Source organism: Chelonia mydas, chromosome 1, assembly GCF_015237465.2.
Source record: "Chelonia mydas isolate rCheMyd1 chromosome 1, rCheMyd1.pri.v2, whole genome shotgun sequence".
Taxonomy (NCBI): Eukaryota; Metazoa; Chordata; order Testudines; family Cheloniidae; genus Chelonia; species Chelonia mydas.
Genome location: NC_057849.1, coordinates 201,472,035 through 201,498,661, shown reverse-complemented (window position 1 = coordinate 201,498,661; position 26,627 = coordinate 201,472,035). Strand labels below are relative to the sequence as shown.

General features: G+C 41.8%; 1 protein-coding gene across 8 annotated transcripts in view; it reads left to right on the top strand.

Annotated features, from left to right (window-relative positions):
• Nucleotides 1-26,627, top strand: part of GSK3B (glycogen synthase kinase 3 beta) — a 273,947-nt gene that overhangs the window by 107,731 nt on the left and 139,589 nt on the right. For all 8 annotated transcript variants that reach the window (XM_043538734.1, XM_043538732.1, XM_043538733.1 and 5 more), the window contains exon 3: nt 23,837-23,920. In XM_043538734.1, the coding sequence (XP_043394669.1) occupies nt 23,837-23,920 (84 nt within the window). The remainder of the gene's footprint in view (nt 1-23,836; nt 23,921-26,627) is intronic.

Sequence of the window (26,627 nt, the reverse complement as noted above, 5' to 3'; positions counted from 1 at the left end):
AAGGAATACTCTTCTGAAGGGCCGATTAGGCAGTCTTGCCTTGGACAATTCCTTTAGCCACTCCTGGCTGAGTTGGAGGCTGCAGTGGAACAAAAAGTTGCAGAACAAATACATATATGAACCCGCAAAAGTTTGCATATTGGTAGCAGATGTTGCCTGTGTGGAGGAAAGACCATGGTGGCTGGAACAACTTTTCGAAAGGTGCATTCCTTTTATTGCCAAAGAGCAGTAAACAGTTTCCAAACTCCATCACTCCCTCTAAAAATTAATTAATTAGCCTCTTACAGTTTGTATGGCAACTTCCACCTTGGGGGTGTGTGTGTGTGTGTATATATATATAAATATCTGTCTTCTTACTATATGTTCCATTCTATGCATCCGATGAAGTGGGCTGTAGCCCATGAAAGCTTATGCTCTAATAAATTTGTTAGTCTCTGAGGTGCCACAAGTACTCCTGTTCTTTTTTTCTAAAAATTAGTTTGATATAATGGCCTGTGCTCAGATCCGTAGCTTGACATGGAGACAGAAGTATTCTAACAGATCCGTTTGTACTTCCACTTTTGGCAGGTTTTAAACTGGACAGTGGACTAGTAAATGTACAAAATGGAACAATCTTGCTCCTGGCTTGACAGGGAAAGAGCTAGATGTGACCCTAAGAGGTCTCTCATTCCAATTTGTGTGTCTTAAAACGTCAATCCATGGTGGTAGTTTGTCAAGGTTTTGCTTCTCAACAACAGTTAGCTTGGAACTCTGTTGTGCTTAAATATCTGTGGTCTTAGGGCACGTCTACGCTGGCAAAGTTACAGTGCCCCTCAGAGCGCTGAAGGGAAACTACTGTTGTATGTTCACACTGTCAGCATCCGCAATAGCGTGTTCACACTTGCGGAACTTGCAGCAGAATTCGGAGCAGTGCACTCTGGTCAGCTATCCCAAAGAGCACCTCTTTCTCTTCTGCCACTAAGACTTGTGGGAAGGTGGAGGGAGTCACAGGGCATCCTGGGTCCTATCCATGATGCATTGCTTCACATCCCAGAAATCCGTGTGCTTCCCTCCACATTTGGCGCCACCTTTCAACGGTTTGTGTACTGTGCGCCCTGCCTCTTCAGGCTGCAGGAATGGATCCCGAGCTGTTGACCAGTATGCTGCTCGCTGTGATCAACACATCATGAGTGGCAGTGGAGATATTCCTTAAACTACAAAGGCCAGAGGAGTGCGACATTGATCTTGCCATGCATAGTAGCTACAACATGAGATTGCTTTTGGCATTCATGGAGGTGCTAACTACAGTGGAATGCCGCTTTTGGGCTTGGGAAACAAGCACGTCTGGGATGACGAGCAGTGGCTGCAGAACTTTCGCATGAGGAAAGCCATTTCATGGGACTGTGTGATGAGCTCGCCCCAGCCCTGCAGCGCAAGGACACGAGAATGAGAGCTGCCCTGTCGTTGGAGAATCGTGTGGTGATTGGAGTAGCCAGCTTTCAAAGTGCAGACTGCTACCGATCTGTCGCTAATCAGTTCAGCGCTAATATTTGTTGCTGTGCTCGGGATTGCAGTGCTTGTAGTTCTAGGAGGTGGTTGGTGCACGTGATGCAATAAGGGGGTTTAACATAATTGTATGTTTTGCAGGACTCTTTTTGCTTTCAATTAATAGAATAAAGATTGCTTTCAAATCAATGCAATTCTTTTATTAAAAGACAACAACCGGAGGAGAGAGTCAAACGAAAAAAAAAACATCAGCAGGGATGGGGAAGGAAGATCCCAGGTGGAGGAGGAGTCCCAGGATGGCTAAAGAGTTTGTGTATGTCCAGGGATCATATCCATCCTTCTCCTTTGGAGTACTGTGCAGCGGGTACTGTACTTCAGCAGGACTAAACTGCAGAGGGATGGGGGTTGAGTGCAGTGGGTAGTGGGAGTCCACAGTGCTGGATTGTGACGGGGGAGGAGTGGAATGCCACGGGTATAGACTGGAGCCAGGAGATTGATAAGAGTGTGTTGGCGATGTCTGGGGGGCACATGGGAAAGAGTTTTGCAACAGCAGCTGCAGGGGAGAGCGTGTGTGGACCTGCTCTGTTTGAAGAGCTAGTATTGCCTGGAGCGTGTCTCCTTGGCACTCCATAACCTTTAAGAGCCGCTCTGTGGCTTCATTCTGGCATGCCGCGTTCTCCTTTCAGTCCCTCTTCTCGCTGTCCCTCCTCTCCTTCAATTCCTGTTTCTTGGTGGTGGAGTGTATCATAACATCATGCAGAAAGTCCTCCTTAGTTCTTCTTGGCTGCGCTCTAATTTTGCACAGCCATTCAGCCGCCAGTAACAAAGAGGGAGGCTGGGCTCCCAAGGTCATCTCTGTGAAGTTTAAACACAACATTTTGCAGAAGCAGTATTGTTTGCAACACACAGAACACTGATTCAGTGATTTAAAACACCGCCAGTACTCACACATCTGTCACTAACTGGCTGACCCCAGGCAAGCACACATGAGCCACAAGACCCCAAAATGATGAGTAGCCACAGGGGCAGGGTAGATCACTTTTTCGGACCCTGCTGTACACTGGGCATGTGGGGAGAGCCAGCACTGTAGGGGGGGCCTGATAATCATTCCTGTCCCCACACTTTCCACAGGATGTGATCATTATGGAAGATATCTCGCTGTTGAGGGTGAGCAGGGAATCAAGGGAGGGTATTCTCCAAGCCTGCGGCTTCTGCCCTGGCCCCTATGCGGCTTGCTTGTGTGCAGCAATGGTCCGTCCGTCCGTGTCGTCCCCCCCCCCAGTTCTCTTACTCCATGTGTCAGAAGGGCTGGATATATAATGGATGATCCAGGTCTGACTCTGTTATTAAAACACAAGGGCGGGGGAGGGGGTCTCTAGTTCAGTGGTTTGGCATGTGGTGAGAATGGAGCTTGTACTGAGGAGACTGTGATTTAAATTTCCTTTATGGCTGGTGAGGTTGGACCGGAAACTAATTAGTTTGGGAATGCAAAATTAATCAGCTGTAGTTAGCCTGGGGGACGAGAAGGAAGGGTTTGTAATCTGCGGGTGTGGTAGTGGCTCTACAGAGTGGAAATCTGTTCATTGATGGGGAAATATCTGGCATAGCAAGGTGTTTTCTCCTCACACCCACTTTTATTAAAGCAACTGAGCTCAGGCCCCATCTTCATGTGTGTTAGAGACATTATTCATATGTATATATTGAATACTAAGGTACATTTCCAGATAGAAATCCTACAATAAGGTTGAGAGTACATATTGGTAACTCAAAGATAAGAAACATTACTGGGCTGTTGTAATTATTCCAAAATCAGGATGTTCAAACCCAGGAATTACATACACATCAAAAGAAATCCAAACATGTTAAGACATGGAAATGCACAGTTAAGGTACCCAAATTGCCAGATCTCTGCCCTGTAGTGACACCATGCAATAGCCAGATGATTATGGCTCAAGAATTAGTGTGTTTGGTTCCAGATTAGATGAAGTTGATTTTTTTTAAAAAAACACATGACTTTTTCATATTTTTCTTGTCGTGATGTCACTACATTTGTTAGGTATATGAGAGGCTGTAGTTGGAGCTGGGATATTGGGAATCTGCAAGGAAGTCCCAAGCAGCAATTTACATTTTCTTATTTTTGAAGTTTGCAAATACAGTGAGATGAGTTTCAAATTCTGGTCAGATTTGCCACTTTGAGAGAGTCTGATGGATGGCATGTGTTCCTCAGTAATGTGTTGCCAGAGTTGTCAAGACAGTTTAAACTTTAGTTTGAGTCGTTGTCTTGATCTCTCAATATTTATTTTAAAAACAGGGTTGAAAATTGTTTTTCTGGATAGAAAGGTCTGAAAACTCAGTGCTATTGCAGTACCAGTAGTTCGTGTCTGCTGACATGAGGCTAGAATTCCCCATTGGATAGACCCCTTTGAGTTTGCCTATGCAAGGATAGGTGGAGAAGAATTACTTCATTTGCCTGGGGGGAAAAAAAATAAAGCTCTCAACGGCAAACTTAATATTTCTTCACTTAAAAAAAAAGTTTATTGTGACCAGGAGTTTAACACAGTTTAACAACAAAGGAGAAGGATCTCTAGCCAGACTATGAAAAGAACAAGTTAAGTAATACTTAGTAAGTTAGATGAATTCAAGAACATGAGGACCTGATGAAATTCATCCTAAAGTTCCTAAGGAACCAAAGTAAATCTCTGTACCATTAGCTATGATCTTTAAGAACTCATGGAGGACAGTTGGACTGGATATGGGCAAGCATAGTATTTATCTTCAAAAAGAGGAAAAAGGAGTACCTGGAAAATTATAGACTTGTCAACCTAACTTTAATATCCAGAAATATACTGGAACTAATTATTAAACAATCAATTTATTCAAACCTGGATGATAATAAAGTAATGGGTAATAGCAAACATGGAATTGTCAAGAATAAATCATGCCGAACCAACCTAATTTCCTTCTTTGACATAACAAGCCTAATGTATGGGGGAAGCAATAGACTTGAGTCTTCAGTAAGGTTTTTCACACTGCCCCACATGACATTCTCATAAGCAAACTAGGGAAATCTGGTCTGGATGAAATTACTATAAGGTGGGTGCACAACTGACTGAAAGACCATGCTTGGAATAGTTAAGAATTGCTGTCGAACTGGGAGTACTGATCTAGTGGGTCTTGCAGGGTCTGTCCTGGGTTTAGTACTAGTCAATATTTTCATTAATGACTTAGATAATGGAGTGGAGAGTGTGCTTAAAATTTGTGGATGACACCAAGATGGGAGGAATTAAAAGCACTTTGGCGGTCAGGCTTAGAATTAAAAATGATCTTGTTAGGTTGGAGAATTGGCCTAAAATCAATAAGATGGAATTCAATAAAGATAAGTGCAAAGTACTACACTTAAGAAAGAGAAAAATCAAAAGTATAACTACAAAATGGGGAATAACTGGCTAGGCAGCAGTACGGAAGGAAAGGATCTGAAGGTTGTACTGGATCACAAATTGAATGAGAGTCAATAATGTGATCCTGCGGTGAAAAAGGCAAATGTCATTCTGGGATGTATTAATAGTAGTGTTGTATGTAAGGTAACTGTTCTGCACTATTCTGCATTGGTAAGGCCTCAACTGGAGTACATTGTCCAGTTCTGGGTGCCATACTTTAAGAAAGATGTGAACACATTGGAGAGTCCAGAGGAGAGCAACAAAGAGGCTTAGAAAACATGACCTGTGAGAGAGGTGGAAAGAATTGGGCATGTTTTTGTCTAGAGAAGGCTGGGGGGGGTCATAAGTCTTTAAATATGTCCTCTTTTTAAAACCTTTCGGTGATCAATTGATCTCCATGTCTACTGAGGGTTAGACAAGAAGTAATTGGCTTAGTTTGTGGCAAGGGAGATTCAGGCTGGATTTTAGGAAAAATCTTTCAAATTGTAAGGATAATTAAGAATCAGAACAGGTTACCTAGAGAGGTTGTGGAATCCCAGGTTAGACAAACATCTGTAAGGGATGGTCTAAGTATACTTAATCCTCTCTCAATGCAGGGGATGAACTAAATGACCTAAATCAGGGGTTCTCAAACTGAGGGTTGGGATCCCTCGGGGGTCACAAGGTTATTACATGGGGGGGTCGCAAGCTGTCAGCCTCCACATCAAACCCCACTTTGCCTCTAGCATTTATAATGGTATTAAATATATAAACAAGTGTTTTTAATTTTTATGGCGGGGGGGTCGGACTTAGAGGCTTGCTGTGTGAAAGGGGTCACCAGTACAAAAGTTTGAGAACCACTGACCTAGATGAACTAGAGTCCCGTCGAGCCCTATATTTCTAGGATTGCTTCCTTTCTTTCTCCCATGTCATGTGGACATGAAGTTTTAGAGCCATCTTCCAAGTCCCTGAGAACTATGGTGTTCAAAGTATTAAAGGCTATATATATATTTGCTACATGTTTTCTTGGTCACTAAAAGTTAAATCACCTCCCCAGCCCTGCTCTGAGAAGTAGCAACAAGACATGAGAAACTAATGCAAAGAAGCAACTTTTGGCAAGCATCTGTAGTGCAGAGGCATACACTCTATCTAGGAGTACTCCTCAAGATATCACTCTCTCTTCTCCTAGGCACCTCTCCTGAGGAGAGGCACCTTTCCCGGTATTGTGTAAGAGAAGACATAAGAAATCAGATGGTCACCAATTTTTAAATGCTGGAAGGTCTGCTTCTGCTAGGAGATCTAGGTCTCCAGTGGCATCTTCAGGCTGCAGGGAGGGTACTGGAGATAAAGTGCCAGCCTTGCCACAGCACTCCCTGGCACCACGTGCTTCCTCCTCCTATCAAACAGAGTTGTGGACTCCAACACCAGCTTCTGTGCCATTTAGACCAGCTCCTTTGACTGCTCCTGCTTCCTTGGTGCAGCAGGCATCAGACCAAGGCTGCCTCTTGGTGCCGAGAACTCCGGAGGTGTATGCTGCAGCCAGAGATTTACTCTGCCTCTTGATGCCAGGCTCTCTGCTTGTCCAGAATGTAGACTTATTGGTACTGATTGCATCAGAGTCTCCAGCATGGTCTGTGTCAGCTGGGGCATTCCATTCCACGATGGCTGCAGAGTCGCAGCCTGTGATAGCACCGGTGGGCAAGGTTTTGGGACAGACAGCCCTTGCCCAGCCAGTTTTGTCAAGGGTTAAGCCACATTTGCTGTCATCAGTACCAAGTACATCAAATCTGAGACTCCGTTCGCCAGCACTGAGTGGTACTGCACTACTGTGACTGTCAGACTATTCCATGTCTTCCCTCAGAGTTGGAGACGGGGGTCTATGTTCACCGTTTCTGAGATGAAGCCTTACATTCCTTTGCCCTCATTGGGAAGATTCTGGTCATGGTAACCATTTTATCTGTGCTCTTCTGTTCTCACTCAGTTTGCAGCCAGTCAGATTCATAGCCCTAGTGGGGGTGTTTTTAAGGGGCTCTGTAGAACAGCATAGCTAATAATTTCCTGTTTCATATACAGAAAATTATATCTAAGATAATGTAATTGATACAGATGGAGAGTGCACCTTTAAATCTGCATTGAATTTTCTAAGGGGAGTAAGCACTCTGCTCTGACATTCTTCGCTAATCTATGTGTATATTTACACCACAGCTGCTACAGTGGCATGGCCCCAGTAGGGGTTAGGTCAACCTCACAAAATTTTTCATGTAGCTAATTTTTAAGTGTAGACCAGACCTAAGTGTCTGTACCATGGTCATTGTGATGAAATCTAAAAAGCATTACAAGAAGAGATTTATTGCAGGAGTGGGTGGGTAAGTTTTGATGGCCTGCATTGTGCAGGAGATCAGACTAGATGATCATAATGGTCCCTTCTGACCTTAATATTTATGAAAACCAGTGGCTTTTTGTCATGTTGTCCTTTTCCTCTCATGGCCTATTGTAGTCGGGTAATATGTGATAGCAGTAATGAATCTTAAAGAAAATAACCTAAAAGAGAAAGCTAGGATGCAGAGATGGATCTTGCATTTGGATTTGAAAGGTGAGATTAGTAATCATCTTCAGAAGTGGGACTGTATAATCATGAGCTGGATGCTGTAAAAACTCATTTCACAAGTTGGCCTGTTCCCGTGGGTAGTTTTATTTAAGGCACGTATTTGTCAAAGCTGCAAAGACAGGAAGGACTTGGCTGTGGAATGAAAGTTGGTCCTGCCCCTTGGACAGCTCCAGAAATTTCAACCACAATCTTGTGGTTGGTCCACTGGTCCATGAAGAGTCAAGATTGGCTGGAGGCCCTAACATGTTCAGGAAATGGCTAATGTCTTTTTGCTGAAGCATTGGGTGTATCTGTTGGTCAAGGCCCGGCTGCAGAAATGTTTGGTGGGATAGTCATCAGTCTCGATTGGCAGAAGCAAGTCACAAGACAATCCTTCCCCATGTTCTTGTGCACTCTGCTGTGGTGACATAAATAAATATATGTAATCTTTTGAGTTGACTGTGGAGCAGAAATACTTGCTATTTCACCTAGCTGCTCAAAGGTATATATTTTTAGCATGACTGCATACATTTTTAATTTGGTACAAACAAAAATTCAGACATAAGGGAAATGGGCAGGCTAATTGTGAAGGAACTCCTTCAGGATGTAGGTTTTTGTTGGCTTGTCTAGACAACTGCTTAATCAGCTTGCCTACTTTGCTTGTAGAATGCCTTGTGTCAGGACAGGTGTCCTGTCTGAATCTTTTATTTAGTGATCTGTTTACTTGTGCAATTTCTAAATTGCAAACACTGGTTGTTTGCATCTGTTCAGGTAATAGATACATGACCTAAAAGGTCAGTTTGGATTTTTTGACTAAATAAGCATCTTGTTCCATTTTAAATAATTGTGGGAATTGTCCTAGTCATCTTATAAAACTGATTTGAAACTTGTGGCATGAATTGCTAGGTGAATCCATTTCAGTCATCAAATGCAACTGAAAGAGGTACCTATGGTAGTAATTTTAGCTGCTTTACTACAGGAGTGACATAAATAAGAGCAAACATGTAATTTGTTTGAAATGCACGTGAGAAAATCAGTACAGTGACAAGGACCCAGCTTTCTCCTCCTTCTGAGCTATTGAATTGCAAGCTATATTCATATTTTAAAAATGCAAAATGCAAGAGCTTTTTGTATAAATTAAAATGTAAATGATTGTTTTTGCTAATGGGGTGGGGAAATTAAGATACAATAATTGTGATAGAGATTTGACTGTCCAATGGGCAGAACTAGATTAGCACTGTTTTATTACTCAGTTTGTTTTGTGCTCTCTGCATGTGTTTTGAAGTCTGTGTTTTAATTTGTGAAGTATGAATTTGGAAAGTTGTAGTTTAGTGTAATTAACGGTGTTTTAAAATACTTTTTTCCTCTGGGCAGGTGGATATATCACTGTTAATGATGGGCATTTATATGCAAAGAAGAGAGCCAAACCCTTAGTTTTGCAAGTAAAAAACATGCACTCTTTTGTCTCTTAATAATGCATTATAAAACTGAAAGCTCTGTGTATCTTTTTGGAAGTTTTACCAGTATACTAAATTTTACCATGTTTATGGCTATGTTACACCTTTTTTCCCCTGACTGCTTCTTTTCATTTCTAATTTTGCATAGCCAGCTGTAATTTTCCTCATATAAATGAGATAGCTAAGGAACAATTATGTGCAGTAATACATTCAGCGTATGAAAGCAACAGTTTTCATTATAAAAGTGCAACAGTTTAATTAAAGTAGCAAAATTATATTAAAAAGAATAGGTTCAGTGCCCCCAGATTCCCAAAATAGCATAAATGAGTTTGTTGAAATTCTGATTTAATGTGTTAAAACTTCCTGAGGTTCCTTGATGACTCTTAGGAGCAGGAATTGGTTTCTGTAGTCAGTTTTTAGAGTTCTGTGTTCAAAACCAAATCTTTATACCAGTTTGTATTTGTTCAGGATTATAGCCAAAATAACTATTGAAAAAGGAATATTTTGTTGTAAATTCTTTATAAATAAACCTGCAAACTTAGTTTGTTTTTAACAGACTTTGTAAATGAATTTAAACTGATCTCTTAAATCTGATTGCTTTGCTCATAATGAACCCACAGCTGCAGTTGAAAAAATTCATTTTAAAGAATGTTTTGTTTACTCAAAATTCTTTTACAAAAGTCTTATCTACACATTAACACTTTCCCCCCACTTTGGGACATTTTTCTGTTTGATGTCATGCATTTGGCAGATAGGTTGCACTTGCTCATACCTCTGGTAAAGTATTACATATGTACATATATGCATGAGAGATGATTCATATGGATAAAAATAGTATGTGATCATTCCTGGTAAACCATTCATACAAGAGAGCAGAATTGAGGTTGGACAGGTACCCTTAATTTTGGCACTTCGTAACATTTCGGTGCTTGACTTTGCAACATAGCTTTTTCTTTACTTTTTTGTCTGCTTATAAGTTACCCTGTGCCCCAATACGTGCCAACTCAGGGCATTGTCATTTCAGCACATTTCATCTGTAGACTACCAATCTGGATTCAGCCCAGCTCAGTAGGGTTTAGAAGTTGTTCCCATGTAAAGGAAAGCTGATGGTTCGGGTCTTGGTTCTGTCTCACAAGTCATAAACTCATGGTGAACCACACTTCATGAAAATTGGCAGACTCTCACGGAGAGACAAAGGATCATGAGTCATAGAAACTTAACGCCTGACCTTGCGGAGACCATACATGATTTCTTTGCACAGAGGATGTTGGGGAGATACTGCTCTTTTCTGGTAAGAAAATGAGGTACTATTGGAGACCAAGGTGTCTGAAGAATAGATGATGAAACAAATTGAAAGTCTAAAGAGCAAGAAGTCACAGGGTCAGATGGTGTCTATCCAAACGTTCTGAAGGAGCTCAGGGATGAAGCAGCTGAACTGCTAGCAAAAATATGCAGTGTCATTAAAATAGCTGCTGTATCAGGTTTGGTGGAGGGTACCAAATGTCAGGACATGATCAAAGCATAGAAAATGACATTTTTAAAAAAGCTTATATTTAAAAGAACATTAAGGTAGCACAGTCTAGCATTCAAAAGTTAGGGAAAGCCGGATTTAAGTTGTCTGATTCTTAAAGTTTATATTTTCAATTCAAGTTTTTTAAAAGCTTAGGAAATCACATTTTTAAAAAAATTGTCATGTAGAACAACAATGACCTCCATATGGACTATTATATTAGCAGGGTTGAAATTCTTAGATGCACAACACAGACTTCTGCCACTTGAACTAACAAAGTAACTGGTGGTGGTAGTAGGCTGTTCCTAGAGGGAGATGACACACATTTTGCCACTGGGTTTCAGATATTTGCTAGACTTCCGAGGAATGTTGAGTCAGAATGGATTCAGTTCCGTGTTCTGCAGGGGAGTGTGCTCTAGTGTTCACAGCAGTATTGCCAACCCCAAGTGTTCAAAAAGGAGTAGTTGAGCCCCCCCATCATGATTTTTAAAAAAATAATAATTTTGTGGTTCTTTGTATCTGCCTTCTGGTTTCTGAGCCTTTGGAGTGCTCTTGGGTTGTGTTTTTCTTTTTTTCTCTGCAGCAGTGAATCCTAGAAACTTACTTTCTGTTTAAAATTAAAGCGGAGATTTTCTCCTAAGGCACATGTATCCAGGAGATGGGGTTTTAAGAAAACCCTCATATGTCGTGAAAATCATAAGGGTTGGGATCAGTGTTACAGACCCTTTGCCCCTGTTTTCCCCCTTCTGTCCCATTCTTCCCTTGTCTCCACCCAGGTTTTTTTCTCCTCCAGAGCTCCTGTCCTTAATCCCCCTTTTTTCCCCACCCTTCTCCTTATTCCTTACCCCTCTGCATTTGAGTCAGGCAGCTTCCTCCTTTTCAGCATTGCCTGGGCACTAGCAGTGGGATCATTGAAAGCACTTAAAGTATAGCCCTGCTTGTGGTTCCTATGCCTGGCACCACAGCAGCGGGGAACAACAATTCCAGGGAAAGTCCCGCTCAACCTTGGGATGCTCAGTTCTGTAAAGATTGCACATATATTGCTTGGTTGCAGATCAGAGCTGTGAAGGTGGGGGGGAAGCATGCCCAATGCAGACAAAACCTTCAGCTCGTTTAGCTGCTGAACTCTTAAATCTCTACTGAGCTGGTGCTTGTCACTGTTGAAGCTGGGGTACTGGACTAGGTGGACCACTGGTCTGATCCAATTTGGCAATTCCTATGCTCAATCAGTCTCCTGGATTCCTTAGTTCTCCCACTTCTTGTTCTTCCCAGTATGTCTCCAAATGCTCCTGTGCCAGCCCCATTTCTTCCTGGTGGCTCCATCCTTTCCTCTACCACCCACAATTATCTCTTCTTTATACCTTGGCTGTCTCTTTACCCTCATGGCTGCCTGCCCCCAGGGGTTGAACCAGGTCCCATAAAAATTTCAGTGTCGTCCCTCCCCTCCTTCCCCGGAGCGCTGCTTTACTGTGTTATATTGGGTCGCGTTATATCAGGATAGAGGAGTAATTAATGTTTAATAAAATACAGTGGTTAGCAACTCAGAAAATATCTTGTATCCAGAAGAGAGAGTCTTATTTTATTAATGGATTATTAGAACCTGCTCCTGTTGTGATGAGAGATTGCAGTGGATGTTGTGGATATTCTGTGTAATGGCTGGATTTTTAGGCTTGCTTTTTTTTTTGGTCTGGAAGGCTAAGAATCTAATAACTAGGACCACCTCATATATTTTCCCTGAAGTGGAAAGTGAATATAATGCAAGAGTTCTGCAATTCTATGTGCTAAAGTTCTCTGTGCTATGCCCTTGCCCAGAGGCAGCCATTCTCTCAGAAAGCAAAGGGTTTTTCTTTAGAAAATACTCTTCCTGTTAGTAGTAATCTGTGAAACAAAGAAATAACCATCTGAGCTCATTATAGTTGTTATGCTACACATAACTCAGGACCTTGGGTTTCTGTTCTAGTTTTACTCCTCCAAATTAGGACCTAATTTCTATCTTGGACACACAGTAACTACTGCTGTAATCTAGAAAAATCAGCAACTCTATGAATGCACGTGCATATTGGCAGGGGATGATAGAAGCAGCAGAACCTGAGGTTAGAAATGAGCTGTTCACCTAGCCACCAAATGTGAAACAACTGTTTGAAAATGATTTTGTGTTTCCGTTTAGTAGTCTAATGGCAGAACAATGCAGTAAATTGGAGTTTGTGTTCTAAATGTGGTCTCCTCGCTCCCAGAGTCATCAGGAGTTTAAAAGTGGTATTCTCAGTCTCCATAAAGAGGTCATGCTGCTCTGAAGCAAACCGTTTTACCATTCAAGAAAAGGTTGTAGTTTTTGGTCTGGCTGGGGTTCAGGCAGGCTAATCTTTTCATGTCAGGATTTGTAATAGAGGGAAGTAAAAATTAATTAAACAAAAAGGAATTGACATGCAGCCTTACAGTATGAAACAAGGCACACATTCTCCTCTCATCCCTTCATTCAAAAGGATTTGTACGTGAATCACTGTGCAGTTTTTTTTTAGAAAGCTCAAATGTACATGGCTACAACATGCCAATCGGACAACTAGCACTATCCTTTTTGTGATTAGGATTTTAAATCCATTCAGTATTCAGGGAGTTAATATTGCCGTAACATATACATTTTGAAGACTGTTTTGCTGCACATTTAATTTCAGCCCTGTTCAGTCGCATATTTCATATCAGTCAAGCTTTAATAAAACACTGGCTTGCTGGCTGGCAGTTCACCCTTAGCTCCACCTACGCTTGCTTGTACCATCTGAGGCTGTTGGTTTGGACTCAGCTACTGCCAAGTGTGCTGTGCATGCTGATCTCATGAGGCAGACTGCGGCTGTTGCATCATTCTGAACTGATGCTCACCACTGTAATCTGAACGTGTGCCAGGGTTGAAGGTTTCTGTGCACACTGGTAATCTTTGGCTAAAATGTAGCTAACATACATTGCGTTCTCTGATCTTTTTGGATGTTCTGCATTGGTAGTTTTTTAAGGCCAACATCCAAAAACAGTTGTCCCATGGCCCACCATATCACATAATCTTTTTTTACCTTCAGGATTATGGGATATGGGTCATGGGAAGTTTTTGGGTACTGTGGGATTTATGGATGAGAGGGGAAGTTGGTGCCTTCACGTTGCTTTTAGTTACATAAAATAGAAAGTGCTGTTGTGACTATTATTTATGTTTACAGGGAGTATGACCAGCAAGCACATGTACAAAAACATCTGATTTTCTGTTGGAACTACTTGATGTCCAGGGGAACATCTGAGTGTTTGTTTGTACTCTGTGCACAAACTGATATTTTTATTATTCTAAATGTGGTATTTTAAATTTATGGGATTTACCTTGTTTGTGGAATATGGGGGGAGCAATGTCTCAGAAAACAACTTATACTCATTGCTTTAAAATTATTATGCCACATCCCACTGGTCTCCATCAGTGGTGTGCATTTTTCCCATCGGGAAATCTTGAACATTAACATTATACTAATTTGATATAATTCATGTGTCTCCAGCACCTTTGAGGATGGATCTCAAAGTGTTTTATGAACAGTAATTAAGCCTCAGCCCCCCTCCTGTGCTATTTGTGCTGTTCACTGGCAGGTCTCTGAGAAGAATACTGACTTCCTGACCTGTGCTGTAACCAAACTAGATGGAAGTATTTAATAATTACCAATTGGCCTGCACTAACTGGATGATGGCTGTTCTGTGGGGGTTTTTTAATAAAATATCATGGATGTGGATTACCTTTCATTTTGATAAATATCATTTTTCTTTTTCCAAGTGTTGTCCTGTATTAACCCAGACAGTAGGTGATGATGATATGATCATTGATTGGCTTTCCACACTCTGTTCAGGGACTTACTATTATTAGTCATTCAGTTATTCCCTGAGACGTGCAAGCCCCATGCTAAAAAGTGAGACATTGCAGACTTTAGTCATGTCTCCACTGGAAATTTGCACCAATTCAAGCAATCAGTGGCCTGCACCAGTTCAAATCCCAAGCATAGACAAGGAAGGCCACGATTCACATGGGAGTTTATCCCTTCCTGAAACTTCTTGTTTGCAGTTGAGATTTGCATTGGTGACTAGCCATTAAGTGCGGGGCTTGGGACAAATTCCCAATCTAGAGAAGACTTCAAGGGATGCTAGTTGAACACTTAGGACTCGGTTCTACATTTCTTCTTCCCCCCACATTCTATTTCAATGGCAGTTTTGGATAAACAGGAAGAAATACAGGATTCTGCAAGATGATGGACTGGCACCTGCCTTTTGAAATGGAACCAGGTTCTTGATTCCCAGATTGGTGTCTGTTTTTTATTTATTTCTGTCTCTAGGAATCAGTTAATATAACCTGTTGTAGGGAGTAGGGACAGCATGACCTAATGAATGGGAGTGTTTGGGACACATTTCAGGAGGACATTTGAAAGTGTGGGAGGCTTTGGTTGCCAGCTATCTCTATATAATCGGTTAGGTTAGGCTCTTAGTGAGAGAGATTGCAGGAGTTGGCCTCTGCTAGTGGGGTTCAGGGAGAACAAGCTGATTTTGATCAATTCTGCTTGTTCCTTGGCAGCATGGTATCCTCTGTTATGGCCTATGGAGCACTGTGGCTCAGTATCTAGTCTGACAGTTCTTCATCCGAACACTGTTAGATTCACTTTCCCTTTACTGCAGCTATGGTGTGCTTTGATTTTTTACAGCAAATCTAGGTGCTTGGATTATAATTCTTCTCTGCGAGCAGGTCTTGATGGCTATAAACCCCCATATAATAAGGTTTAACCATCTCAAACTTCCACTTGTTTGTTTTTCAGCATATGTGTGTGGGGGGAATCTCACTCTCTAGTAGGAAGGTGGCTAGAAAGAGGTCTAAGAAATGCTCTGTCACAGCACATCCTATATGCGCCAGACTCCTGCAACTGGCATCCAAAGTGGCTGACCAGGCAAAGGTGATGTGGCCAGCATGTGTCTTCGTTGCCAGGCCCCTATACAACTTAGCATTGCACCTTTCTTCTTCAAATGTGGAGGGAGGCTAGTTGGGAGGAGGAGCTCCTTACCTTATCAAGGCTGTCTTTTGGAAACACTCTGGAGAGCCCAGAGGTGGACTCATCTAGTAAACAGGTCCAGAAGTTCCATTCAGCTATTTTCAGCCACTGCGGCAAAGGTAATTTCCACTATAAGACATAGCAAGATGGAGAGGGAGGACAGCAGATATAAGCGTAGCTTTGTCCCTACATTTGCTTGACTTTATCATCACTCAGGACCAAGACAGAACAGGCACAATCTGCTCTGTTATGCTAGCAGGATAGGAAAGTCTTCTAGCCCAGCCCCTCGAACTTCCAGAAGCACACCTGGGGGCTCGGCCACCGGAAGCACTCAAGGGACACAAAATAATCTGCTTGTTTGATCCATGTGATGGTAGTGGAGGAAGTTCAAAACAGCTATTCTGACAGTGGTAGCTTCTCTTTAACAGCAGCAATTTTAGTAGGCACTCCCTCACCAACTCCTGTGTAGCAACCCAGGTGGGGAGACTGAAAAGCTGCTCTACTTGGCATTCCCCCTGGAAGAGAGGAAGAACAGACCTCGCAGAGGGGCAGAAGAACTACTTGGATACCAGGAGAAACCACCTGATTAGCGACTCAGCCATAATCAGATGAACCAGTCCTCTGTTGATGATGTCCAAGGTGGGGACAGGGATGCAATTTGTTTAGCAATTTGTCTGATCAGGTCAACATCCCCAGCTAAACAAAGGCAGGCTTGCTCAAACAAGGCCACAAAGCCAACCTTGCTCCTCTGTCCCTCATTGTCCTGCTCTTCACGGCCCTCATTGCAAGAGGGGAATAAGAAGGAGGCCAGAAATCCAATGTTCCCTACCCTACAAGATCTCATCATCACATCACATGGGTCTCTTCACCACAAAGAACAAAATTCTGTAGTACAGAAGACTCCTCAATAATTCTAGATTCAGTGGAGTTTTTACACTTTACCATTCAGGCATCCAAACAAATGCAGAAGGGGAATATCTCTGCTGCTCCATCACTGCCTTCCTAGCTCATGGCTGAGAAGACTGCATTAGTTCCTCCGACCATTTGAGGAGTATACAGAGGAAATTGAACCTAATAAGGTCATAATAGGAGACCTTGGCTGAAGAAGATGATCTGTGGGAGGATGGAGATCATGATGAGGGGAAAGAGGAGGAAGATGCAGACATTTTGTGTGTGTGTGTACATTTAGAAAACTGGACCTACCTGCACTCCCCAGGTCAGTCACTGAAGCTCAAACAAGAGAGTCTTCTGGAACTGAAGCCTGGGCAGATCCCATAAAGCCTTCATCTTACCGGGCACCCAGATTCCGCCTATCTGCAGTGAGTCACTCGTTACTTTTGCAGAAGTGCAGCTTCTAGCAAAACCAGTAGAACTCTCTGTCTCTGACTGTACAAGAGACAGCTGTGTTCATGGAAAATCCAGGATAGATGCGACAATCTCCCTACTAACAAAAAGAACAATGCTATTCTAAGGATTAACAATCTTGTAGGAAGGTCAAGGCCTTCCTAAAAATGATTATCTTTGGGCCTGACCCTGCAAGCGTCTGTTATCCACTTGTGCTTTGACATCAGTGGTAAGATGGTTTCAAAATTTTTGCTTAGAAGGTTCCTGGAGGACCAGGACAAGAACACTGAAATTATTGAAGTTTTTACTGTCCTTGGGTCCGCTTTCATTTGTCTGCAGTGTAACCATATAACATGATACAAATTCATAGATTCCGAGGCCGGAAGGGACCATTACTTAAAGCCATGGCCTAACTTGTTTCAGCAAAGGAATTCTGTTGCTGAAATAGTGGGCAGTGGTTCATTCCTGCATTGCAGTCTGAGTGAATTAGAGAAGATTCAATACGCCTTGTCTGTTCTGAAGAACTAGGGCCTGTCTCCAGGTAAGACACATGAGGTAGAATGGGTTTAGAGTCCCTAAGGGCTTGTCTACACATGTAGATATTCCTGAATGTGTGGAGTACAATGTTCCATTTGTCTAACCCACTAAGCTAAACTTGTGTAGACAAGTTTTGATGTTCATGGCAGAGGAAACCAGCCTCAGTGAACTCTCCTGAGGTTTTAAAACACTCATTCTGAAGCACAAAGACCCAAACCCAAATGCCTTTATCTGAAGGAACTCCCTGCATGTCTGGATCCAGATGACATGTTGATATGAATATACAGTTGAGATCTATACAAAAGCTTTCAGCAGCTTCTTCATTCACTGTACTTGTTCCAACTCAAGGTAGATGCAAGTTCAGAAGCACTAAACTATCTGAGAATATAGGTGGAAATGAGGTAAAGCAAGCGTAACTCCATCTCCTATATGCTGCTGCTATAAATAAGAGGAAACAAAGCAAGGCCTGTCTTCAGCAAGTGGGGATACCAGTGAGACTAGAACTGTCAGACACCAGCAGGAAAGGTTTGTCCTAGGAAGCACCTAGTAAAGAATAAAGGCAGCTAGGGCGTATGTCTAGGAAAGCAGGGGGACCAGGCACAGTGCCTTCCATTTGTGATCAATCTCTTGATCAAGGAAAGGTTCATACTGTGAATAACATTGTGAACTTCTGTTGTAAAGAAAAGCTGTTTTCCTGCTCTATAATAGCAGAGTACAGTAATTCAAGCCCATTTCCTGCTTCTCCAGTTCTAAATCCATTGCAGTTTACTTGTGTTCTGATGAATTTTCACGGCTGGGTGGGGAACCTATGGGGGAGACTAGAGAAAGCGCTTCTTCCAGAAGGCTAGAAAGAAGACATGAAGCAACCTTTATTTGTTATATTACAGGATTATTATAATCTGAGCATGTCCGGTCAATTTTTGTAACTGAAATGTGGGATGGGCAAACAGGTTAATTTAAAATAATAAGCTGTATAGGTAGTCTCTTTGGCATTCCGGTCTAGGAAAAGTGTTTTAGAACTGGTAGAATAATCATTACCGAAGGGGCACTTCTGGCACATCAGGTTTTATAATTTTGTCACCAAGAAAAACTTAAGAGTTTAACTTTCTAGATTCACGTGTGAACACCCCCCCTTTCATTCTGGTTTTAGCTGAATAACACAAACTGAAAATAAGTTGCAAAGAGATCTGTTTGTAGCCCCTTAATGCTCAGTGTTTCTCAAAAGAATGTGAGTACTTGTGGCACCTTAGAGACTAACCAGTTTATTTGAGCATAAGCTTTCGTGAGCTACAGCTCACTTCATCGGATGCATACTGTGGAAAGTGTAGAAGATCTTATTATATACACACAAAAAGCATGAAAAAATACCTCCTCCCACCCCACTCTCCTGCTGGTAATAGCTTTTCTAAAGTGATCACTCTCCTTACAATGTGTATGATAATCAAGTTGGGCCATTTCCAGCACAAATCCAGGTTTTCTCACCACCACCCCCCCACACACAAACTCACTCTCCTGCTGGTAATAGCTTATCTAACGTGACCACTATTACCAGCAGGAGAGTGGGGTGGGAGGAGGTATTTTTTCATGCTTTTTGTATGTATATAATAAGATCTTCTACACTTTCCACAGTATGCATCCGATGAAGTGAGCTGTAGCTCACGAAAGCTTATGCTCAAATAAATTGGTTAGTCTCTAAGGTGCCACAAGTACTCCTTTTCTTTTTGCGAATACAGACTGACATGGCTGTTACTCTGAAACCTGTCAAAAGAATGTGTGCTTCAGGAATTCTTTATTTCACTATAAATGAATCTTTATTTTGTTCTCCAGTGTGGCAATTGGGAATGAGGGCTGGACATTCACTAATGCCTAGTGAGATCATAGTTCTGATTTAGACTAACTACCCTATGGTTTGTAGCTATGGTAAGCAAAGGTTTGTAGAAATTTGGAAATGTACAACGTGTAAAAAACCATACTCTACTCCCAAAGAAAATTTTTAAAAGCCTTTTTATACCAAGCCTTTTCCTTGCTTTTGAGAAAACTGGTATAGTAACATTTGGTGGGATTGTTGATAAAAGATATTCTAGGACAGGGGTTCTCAAACTTCATCGCACTACGACCCACTTCTGACAATAAGAATTACTACGCGACCCCAGGAGGGGGGACTGAAGCCTGAGCATGCCTGAGCCCTGCCACCCTGGGCTGGAGGGCCAAACCTGAAGCCTGAGCCCTGCCATCCCTGGTTGGGGGGCCAAAGACAAACCCGAAGGGCTTCACCTGGGGGAGGGTTGTAACCTGAGCCCACTGCCCAGGGCTGAAGCCGAAGACTGAGCCCTGGGTAGTGGGGCTCAGTCTTCAGCTTCGGGCCCAGGCCCAAGCAAGTCTAACACTCACCCTGGTGACCCCATTAAAACAGGGTCCCAACCCACTTTGGGGTCCTGACCCAGAGTTTGAGAGCCACTGTTCTAGGCGAAGCTTGTCTTTACACATTTATCACCCAAGTCACTGTCTGGATTGTTGCTTCAGGAATGCAAAAAAGAGGCATTACTGGGTATGAGCAGAGGTCTTGTGTTTTCATCCACCCTCTACTTTGGATGTGCTCTGTCAGCCTTTCTTGGCTGTGTCTCTGAAATGATTTTAGTTACACTGTACTTAGACAAGCATTGTATCTGTTATAATTATATGTAAGGTAGTCATCACTGATTTATGTAATAAGGCTCTCTGCTAATATAAGTTGATTTTATATGCTGTATTTCATTCACACTTTCTCATCTGCTTGTGACATTTTATTTGGAGCTTTTCTGTTTATTTCAAAAGCTATGATTTGAGTGATCTCCAAGGCAAGAACAGTCACTGTAGATGGGAACTACTTGGTAAGATGCTACTTTGTAAAGTGAGTGGCTTTTGTTTATTTAGGCTGTTCAAGGAAATTTATATGCTGGGAGTACTAATATGAGAAAAATGGGTCCTTAAAAGCTTACTGCATTTCATATTTTAGCATTAGACTATTTTATTTTAATCATCATCAACTTTAGTATGTGTTCCCTGTCACAATAATTGTTGTAATTTCACAGCTGTTTATGTATTTCTGATCTAATTTGTTCAGGTGAACTGTGATTCAGAGATTGGTTAGGTTTTACTTTAAAGAAATAAAAATCCTTCATTTTATCCTGTTAGATTCTAGTATGTGAAGTGTTAGTTTTACTGTGTGTTTGGTTGAATTAACTCTCCTGTCACCACTCAATAATGAACTGTTCATGGAGCTGAGACAGATGGTTAGGGAGAGCGCCTAAGGAGATGGAGCAAGTAGTGGGAGGCGTCAGAGCAGCAGAGATCGCACTTGTCCTGGAATGGGTTACTGAGACACAATAGAACTTGTAACAATATTAGAATAACATCTGCTGATTTCCAGAATGTATTATTATATGGTATCAGGCATACAGATGCTAAGTTCATGAAGCAACAGTATGAGCTGGAGTACACACACTTATTCAGGAGTTTATAAAGATACTTTTGAAATAATAATATTTGTGTAGTGCTTTACACATTCAAAGCACTGTACAAACATTGATTTATCTTCCAGTACCCCTTGGAGGTGTGAAATTATTACTGTTCCCATCTTCAAGCTGTTGAAACAAAGGCATTGCTTGCCCCAGGTCATGTAATGAAAAAATCACTGGTGGAGCTGGGTTTCAATCTCAGAACTTCCAGATTTCCAATCTTGTGTTCAGTACTCCAATGGAAATGTGAACACCTTGAAAACCCTCCAGAAAGTATTAAGATTGCTGTCATAATAGAAAGCTCAATGACTGATGGCATAAGGAGCCTTTCGTATTTAGGATCAGTGGTTCAGATTTGACCTGTTTCTCCAATGACTAAAAGCTAATACCATATGATGAATGTCCAGTGGTTAGTGTGAAATGTTGATGAACTCATTCTTCTTCCCAGTGAATAAATGTGCCTTACAGAAAATGCTATCATAGCTGGTAATATTTGGTTCCTCTTTAGCAATCTTAATAGAGATCAGGGACAGAATGATTGAAGAATTGAACTCTATTCTCTCTTTCTCCCCACCGGAGCGGGCTTCTCCCGGTTAGAAATGAAGCACATTAGAGAGGTAATTTGAGACGCTTATGTGCCTGTCATACACAAAACCTGTGTTGTTTCCATGGATTTGCCACAAACAGTGGGGCTTTTGATCAGTCATTTCTCTGAGCCTCAGTTTCCTTACCTATAAACAAAGATAATTGCCAATTTCATAATGGTATTGTGAAATGTCACCAATTGTAAAGTGCTATATAATACAAAGTGTGATTTAAAGTCAGTCAATGGCAGTGATGGGATTAAAACTCAAGGCCTCCTAGATAGCACCTGTTCTTAAGGGTATATGGTAAAGGATTTTGAAGCAGGAGGCAGGAAGCTTCTTGAACTGAGGGTCAGAACCATGCATACTTTAAGATCTCCATATGATACATGCAGTTTCTGAAGTTTGCAGAGTAATGATTGGGGAGGGGGGGCTGATGCATGGCTTATGAAGTCCATATTATGACAGTGATGCTTTATAAAGCAGACATTAGCTATGTGCACGTCGGTTTATGGAAACACTCTCTCCCTCCCAAATCTTCCCGAAGTTAGTCAGAGGTAACAGTGCTAACAAGACAAATTTAATATTTCTAAATCAAGCTGTTTTGGCTGGGCATGTGACAAAGCAAAAAAAAAAAAAAAAAAAAAAAAAAAGTTAAGAAAATGACCCAGAAATGAAACTAGCCTGAATTTTTTTAACCCTCCCCCCCTCTAGCTCTCAAATTTCTTTTCCCATTTGCCCCAAGTCTTGCAGAAAGATTTTTCCCTTGACTAAGATGCTGCATGCCAAATTTCAGATATATTAGTTGAAATCTGGCAAAGTTAAGGTGTAGGGGTACATTCAAAATTGAATGTGTATAAAAAGCTAGTTTCAGATCTGATTTTATAGTGACTAGTCTCTATTTAATAAAGCTTGAACATTTTTTGCTACTGATATGCTACACTATCTCCTACAGTTTAGGCAGAGGTAAAAGAGAGATGTGGAAAAGAGAACATGGGAGAAGTGATTAGGGGATGGTGTTGGGGAAATGTATCAATAACAATACATGAATTGGCATGGCTTTGTTATTTACATCTCCTTTTGTGTTCTATCCCCATCCACACTTTAGCCCTTCATTTATTTTTGAATTTAGAGTGTAAGACTCTCTGGAAAATGGATTGTTTCTTTGTTTGTACTGTTGGCTCATCACTGTGGGGCAGCAGTCTATTTCCCTACACACCTGTGTTTGTCACCATCTCACTTTGTCTTAAGCTTTTTGAGGCAGGGACCATTGTCATCTGTCATGAGCTAATGCACATTTATCGTGCTCTATAAATGTATTTTAAATTAATTGCTTTTTTGGATTGCTACAAAGTGGAGATGTTTAGTCACTAACAGTAATTTTCTTTATTCTGCCAAGCAAAACAGAGTGTCCTTCTGATTGTTCTGTATAAATCTTGTTAGACTTTAGTCAGTAGAAGTGAGATTTGACTGCATGGTTGTCTGATTCCCAGCTCAGGGAACTGCCTTAGGCAACAGGAGTATTTGGTGTGGAAATGTGTTCACCTACCTGTCTGTCTGTGTCTGTCTCTCTCTCTCTCCGCTGTTCAGTAGAGGCTTAGAAACATTGTGAAGAAAAAGAGAGTACCTGCTTCTATGTAGTATTGTCCAAACCAGAAATCAGATCCATGAACTCTAGAAATTTCTGACAAAAAGGTTCCAAGAACAGGTGGAATCACTTTTAAAATTTTTGAATTTATTTTTGATCACTTAGTTGTATCTACCCATACTGCTCCAAACCAACACGAAAAAAATAAACTATTGTCAGTTAACGTCTGTTCTGTTTTTTATCACTTTTACAGCATCTTCAAAATAAAGATTTAAAACCCTGCTGCAGCCTTAACTGTGAAATCACTACCATTCCACTCTGTGGACAGTTCAAGCCTGCTGACCATTCAGACTAGAATATGTAGCTTTCAAAGCTTAGAAAATACAAACTGAAAACTAACTGAGTTTGAATACAATATTTATTGCATCTGCTTGACAGCAACAAGCTCTGGTGCTCGACACCTTGGGTTGGTTGTTTAATTACAGTGCTCTTTAGTTTAAGAAAATCTGCACCCTTGAATACTACAGTTAAAACAATTGGAGGAAGAGGAATGAGGAGCAACATGTGACAGACTAAACCACATTTGGTCTTATGACAAAGGAGCCACTTTAAACTTCCAGACTTTTTCTTTTCAACACCCCATTCCTAATGCATCCCTGATTCAGCGGCTTTCATGTGCTCTTGGCCAATACATTTAAGGTGCACACTACACCGTAACATCACTATTTCAAAACAAAACAAAACAATTTTTCTAACCATATGGTGCTTTTTCTCTTTTAGAACCGAGAGCTCCAGATCATGAGAAAGTTGGATCACTGTAACATTGTCCGATTGCGATACTTCTTCTACTCTAGTGGCGAGAAGGTAAGTTAGCATTGAGAGGTCACAGACAATAAGCTTCATTAAGGCCACTTAGTGGTATTGTTATAATACTGTACTCTTTGAATTTTTAGGGGTATTAAAATAGTTTGAAAATAGTGGAGTCCAGAATAAGAAAAGAATGGTAAATGTGCATATCAGGAGCTCAGATGTTCCTGAGCTGAGGGGCGTCAAATCTGTAAGGCAGAGCATGTTTGAGCTGATCTTACCTTCTGACTATGAGGTGTAGGCCATGGGTACTGTGGCTGCTAGTATGCAGTGATCAGTCTTGATTCCAGCAGCCTTCTGTCTGCGTCAAGATGAAGAATTGTATAGCTGGGAGCTGCGGTTTCTATAGGCTTCACTTCTTTATTAAAGATGTTAGCGGCCACCAGCCACTTTTTAGAACTTCATGTGTTACATCACCCCCTGTGTTATACAGGGGTCAAGCAAGACTACTGGAGTATCTTCAGTTCTGAAATCCATCAGTATCTCAGAACTGTCCCTCATATTCCAAAAGCTGTAGTTAATGATGTAATAAATGGAAAATGAAGAAAAAGAACTTAAAAATAAACAAACAAACCAAGAACTTACTATTCAGCATTGGTGTCAGAAAGTGACACTGGAAGAGTGTGCAAGAAGCAGGCCTTGGGATTTTCCTCCCTCCCCCCCCTTTTTTTTGGCGGGGGGGGGAGGTCTCTCTACTCTTCCAAAATGGTGGAGCGGGGGTTACAGGGAGTCTAGCCTGGGTCTTCCCACCTCTTCCATGGGTTGGAGACACACTTGCCCCCTGTGATGCCCCCAGAGGGCAAAATGGACCTATCAAGCCATGTGACAGAGGTTGTGGTCAGGGGGAAGTTTGATCTGGCTCTCTTCTTCTTCCCCTCATCCCAGGCTGCTCTCGTAGTTCCCTGGCATTTTGAGTACAAATTTGTGCCACTGCTGTTTGAATGGCAGTTTAGGCTCTGTTTGTTACCATGTTCACGTTCGGTTATAATTTTGGCATGTTGTCAGAATTTTCCTTAGTAATGCAAGTAAAAGAAGGGAAGTGGTGGCTTAACAGTTTACAACTTAGCCACGTTGAATAGAATTTTATGGCACAAGCAAAAGGCACATGTCTTGTCTGAGGGCTTCCTCCCTGCAAAATTTCAAAGGTCTGCTGCAAACAATGTAGAGGGTTAAAATGTCTCAGAAAAAAAAATCCCAGGACTTTTATAGCAGGAACCATTAGGCAGGGTAAATACAGGGGTTCTACAAGGTTTTACCACATAGCGGTGCAATGTTCAAACAACCTAGATCACTGACTGTGTTAGTTTTAGTGGAAACTGTTTTTCACTTGACCACCATGTTTGTATATGGCAGGTGACTCAAAATGCTGAAATGAGCAGTTTAAATTGTGATACTACACTGTAATTTTCAAGAAAAAGAAACATAAAATAGTATAGTAGTCCACGATCCCTCGGGGTTCAAGGATGGTTCTCTTCCATATAATGATAGTCAGTTATTGCTGGTGGCTAATGAGACCAATCCAGGATCCACAGATCTTGTCACAGTTGGGGCCGACGTTTCCCAGTGGAAGGGGTGGATCAAGATTGTTGAGTGGGGCTGCGGTGTGCTCTTTCCTTTTATTCCATTTCTCCATTTCCTGTTTCTGTTGGATCTCGAAATACTGAGATCCTTGCCACAAAGTCCTTTTCCATTTTGGTCATTGAGGACTTGGGTTTCCCATGAGTTTGTCAATATTGCACTTCTTCATGTTGGCTTTGAGGGTGTCTTTGAAGAACTCCCACCACACCCTTGTCCATTGGCCGTGGCACAATTGTGAGAACATGACCTGCTTCAAGATTCGATTTTCTGGCGTTCGAAGAACTTGACCAGCCCAGTGGAGTTGTTGGTGGATGATCATAGCATCAGTGCTGGAGGTTTGGCTTGGGACAGAACATTGATGCTGGTGCCTCGGTCTTCCCACTGGTTCGGAAGATCTTGCAGAGGCACCATTGATGGTATCATTCAAGAGCCTTGAGGTGTCTACTGTACGTGACCCAGGTTTCAGCACCATATAAGAGAGCAGGGACAACAATGGCCTGGTACATGAGAAGCTTGGTTTGATTCTTAATGTCACGATTTTTGAAGATGTTTTCTCAAGTGTCCAAAAGCATCACTGGCGCATTTGAAGGCACTGTTGAATTTCCTCCTCAATGTCAGCTTTGTGTGATACGTAGCTGCCGAGGTAAAATAAGTGCTCTATGTTCTCCAGGGTTTCTTTATTGATCTGAATTACCGGAGCAGGATCCTGGTGATTCAGAGCCTGTTGGTGGAGTACCTTAGTTTTCCTGGTGTTGAGTGTGAGACCAAGTTGGTTATAGGCCTCAGAGAAAGTGTTGGCTATTTTTTGAAGGTCATATTCTGAGTGAGCGCACAGGGCATAGCCATCTGCATATTGGAGTTCAGTGACTGATTTAGTGATAGTTAAGGCTGTGTTTAGTCAGGGCTATTTTTAGTAAAAGTCATGGACAGGTCATGGGCAGTAAACAAAAATTCATGGCCGGTGACCTCTCCATAGCCTAGTACTATATACCCCTGACTAAATCTTGCAGGGAATGAGGGGGTCAGCCCAGGGGTGCAGTGGGTGCGTGTGGGCAGGGCTGGCATGCTACCTGCCTGGCTTCACGCCTCCCCGAAGCAGTGACATCCCCTTCCCTCTGCTCCTAGG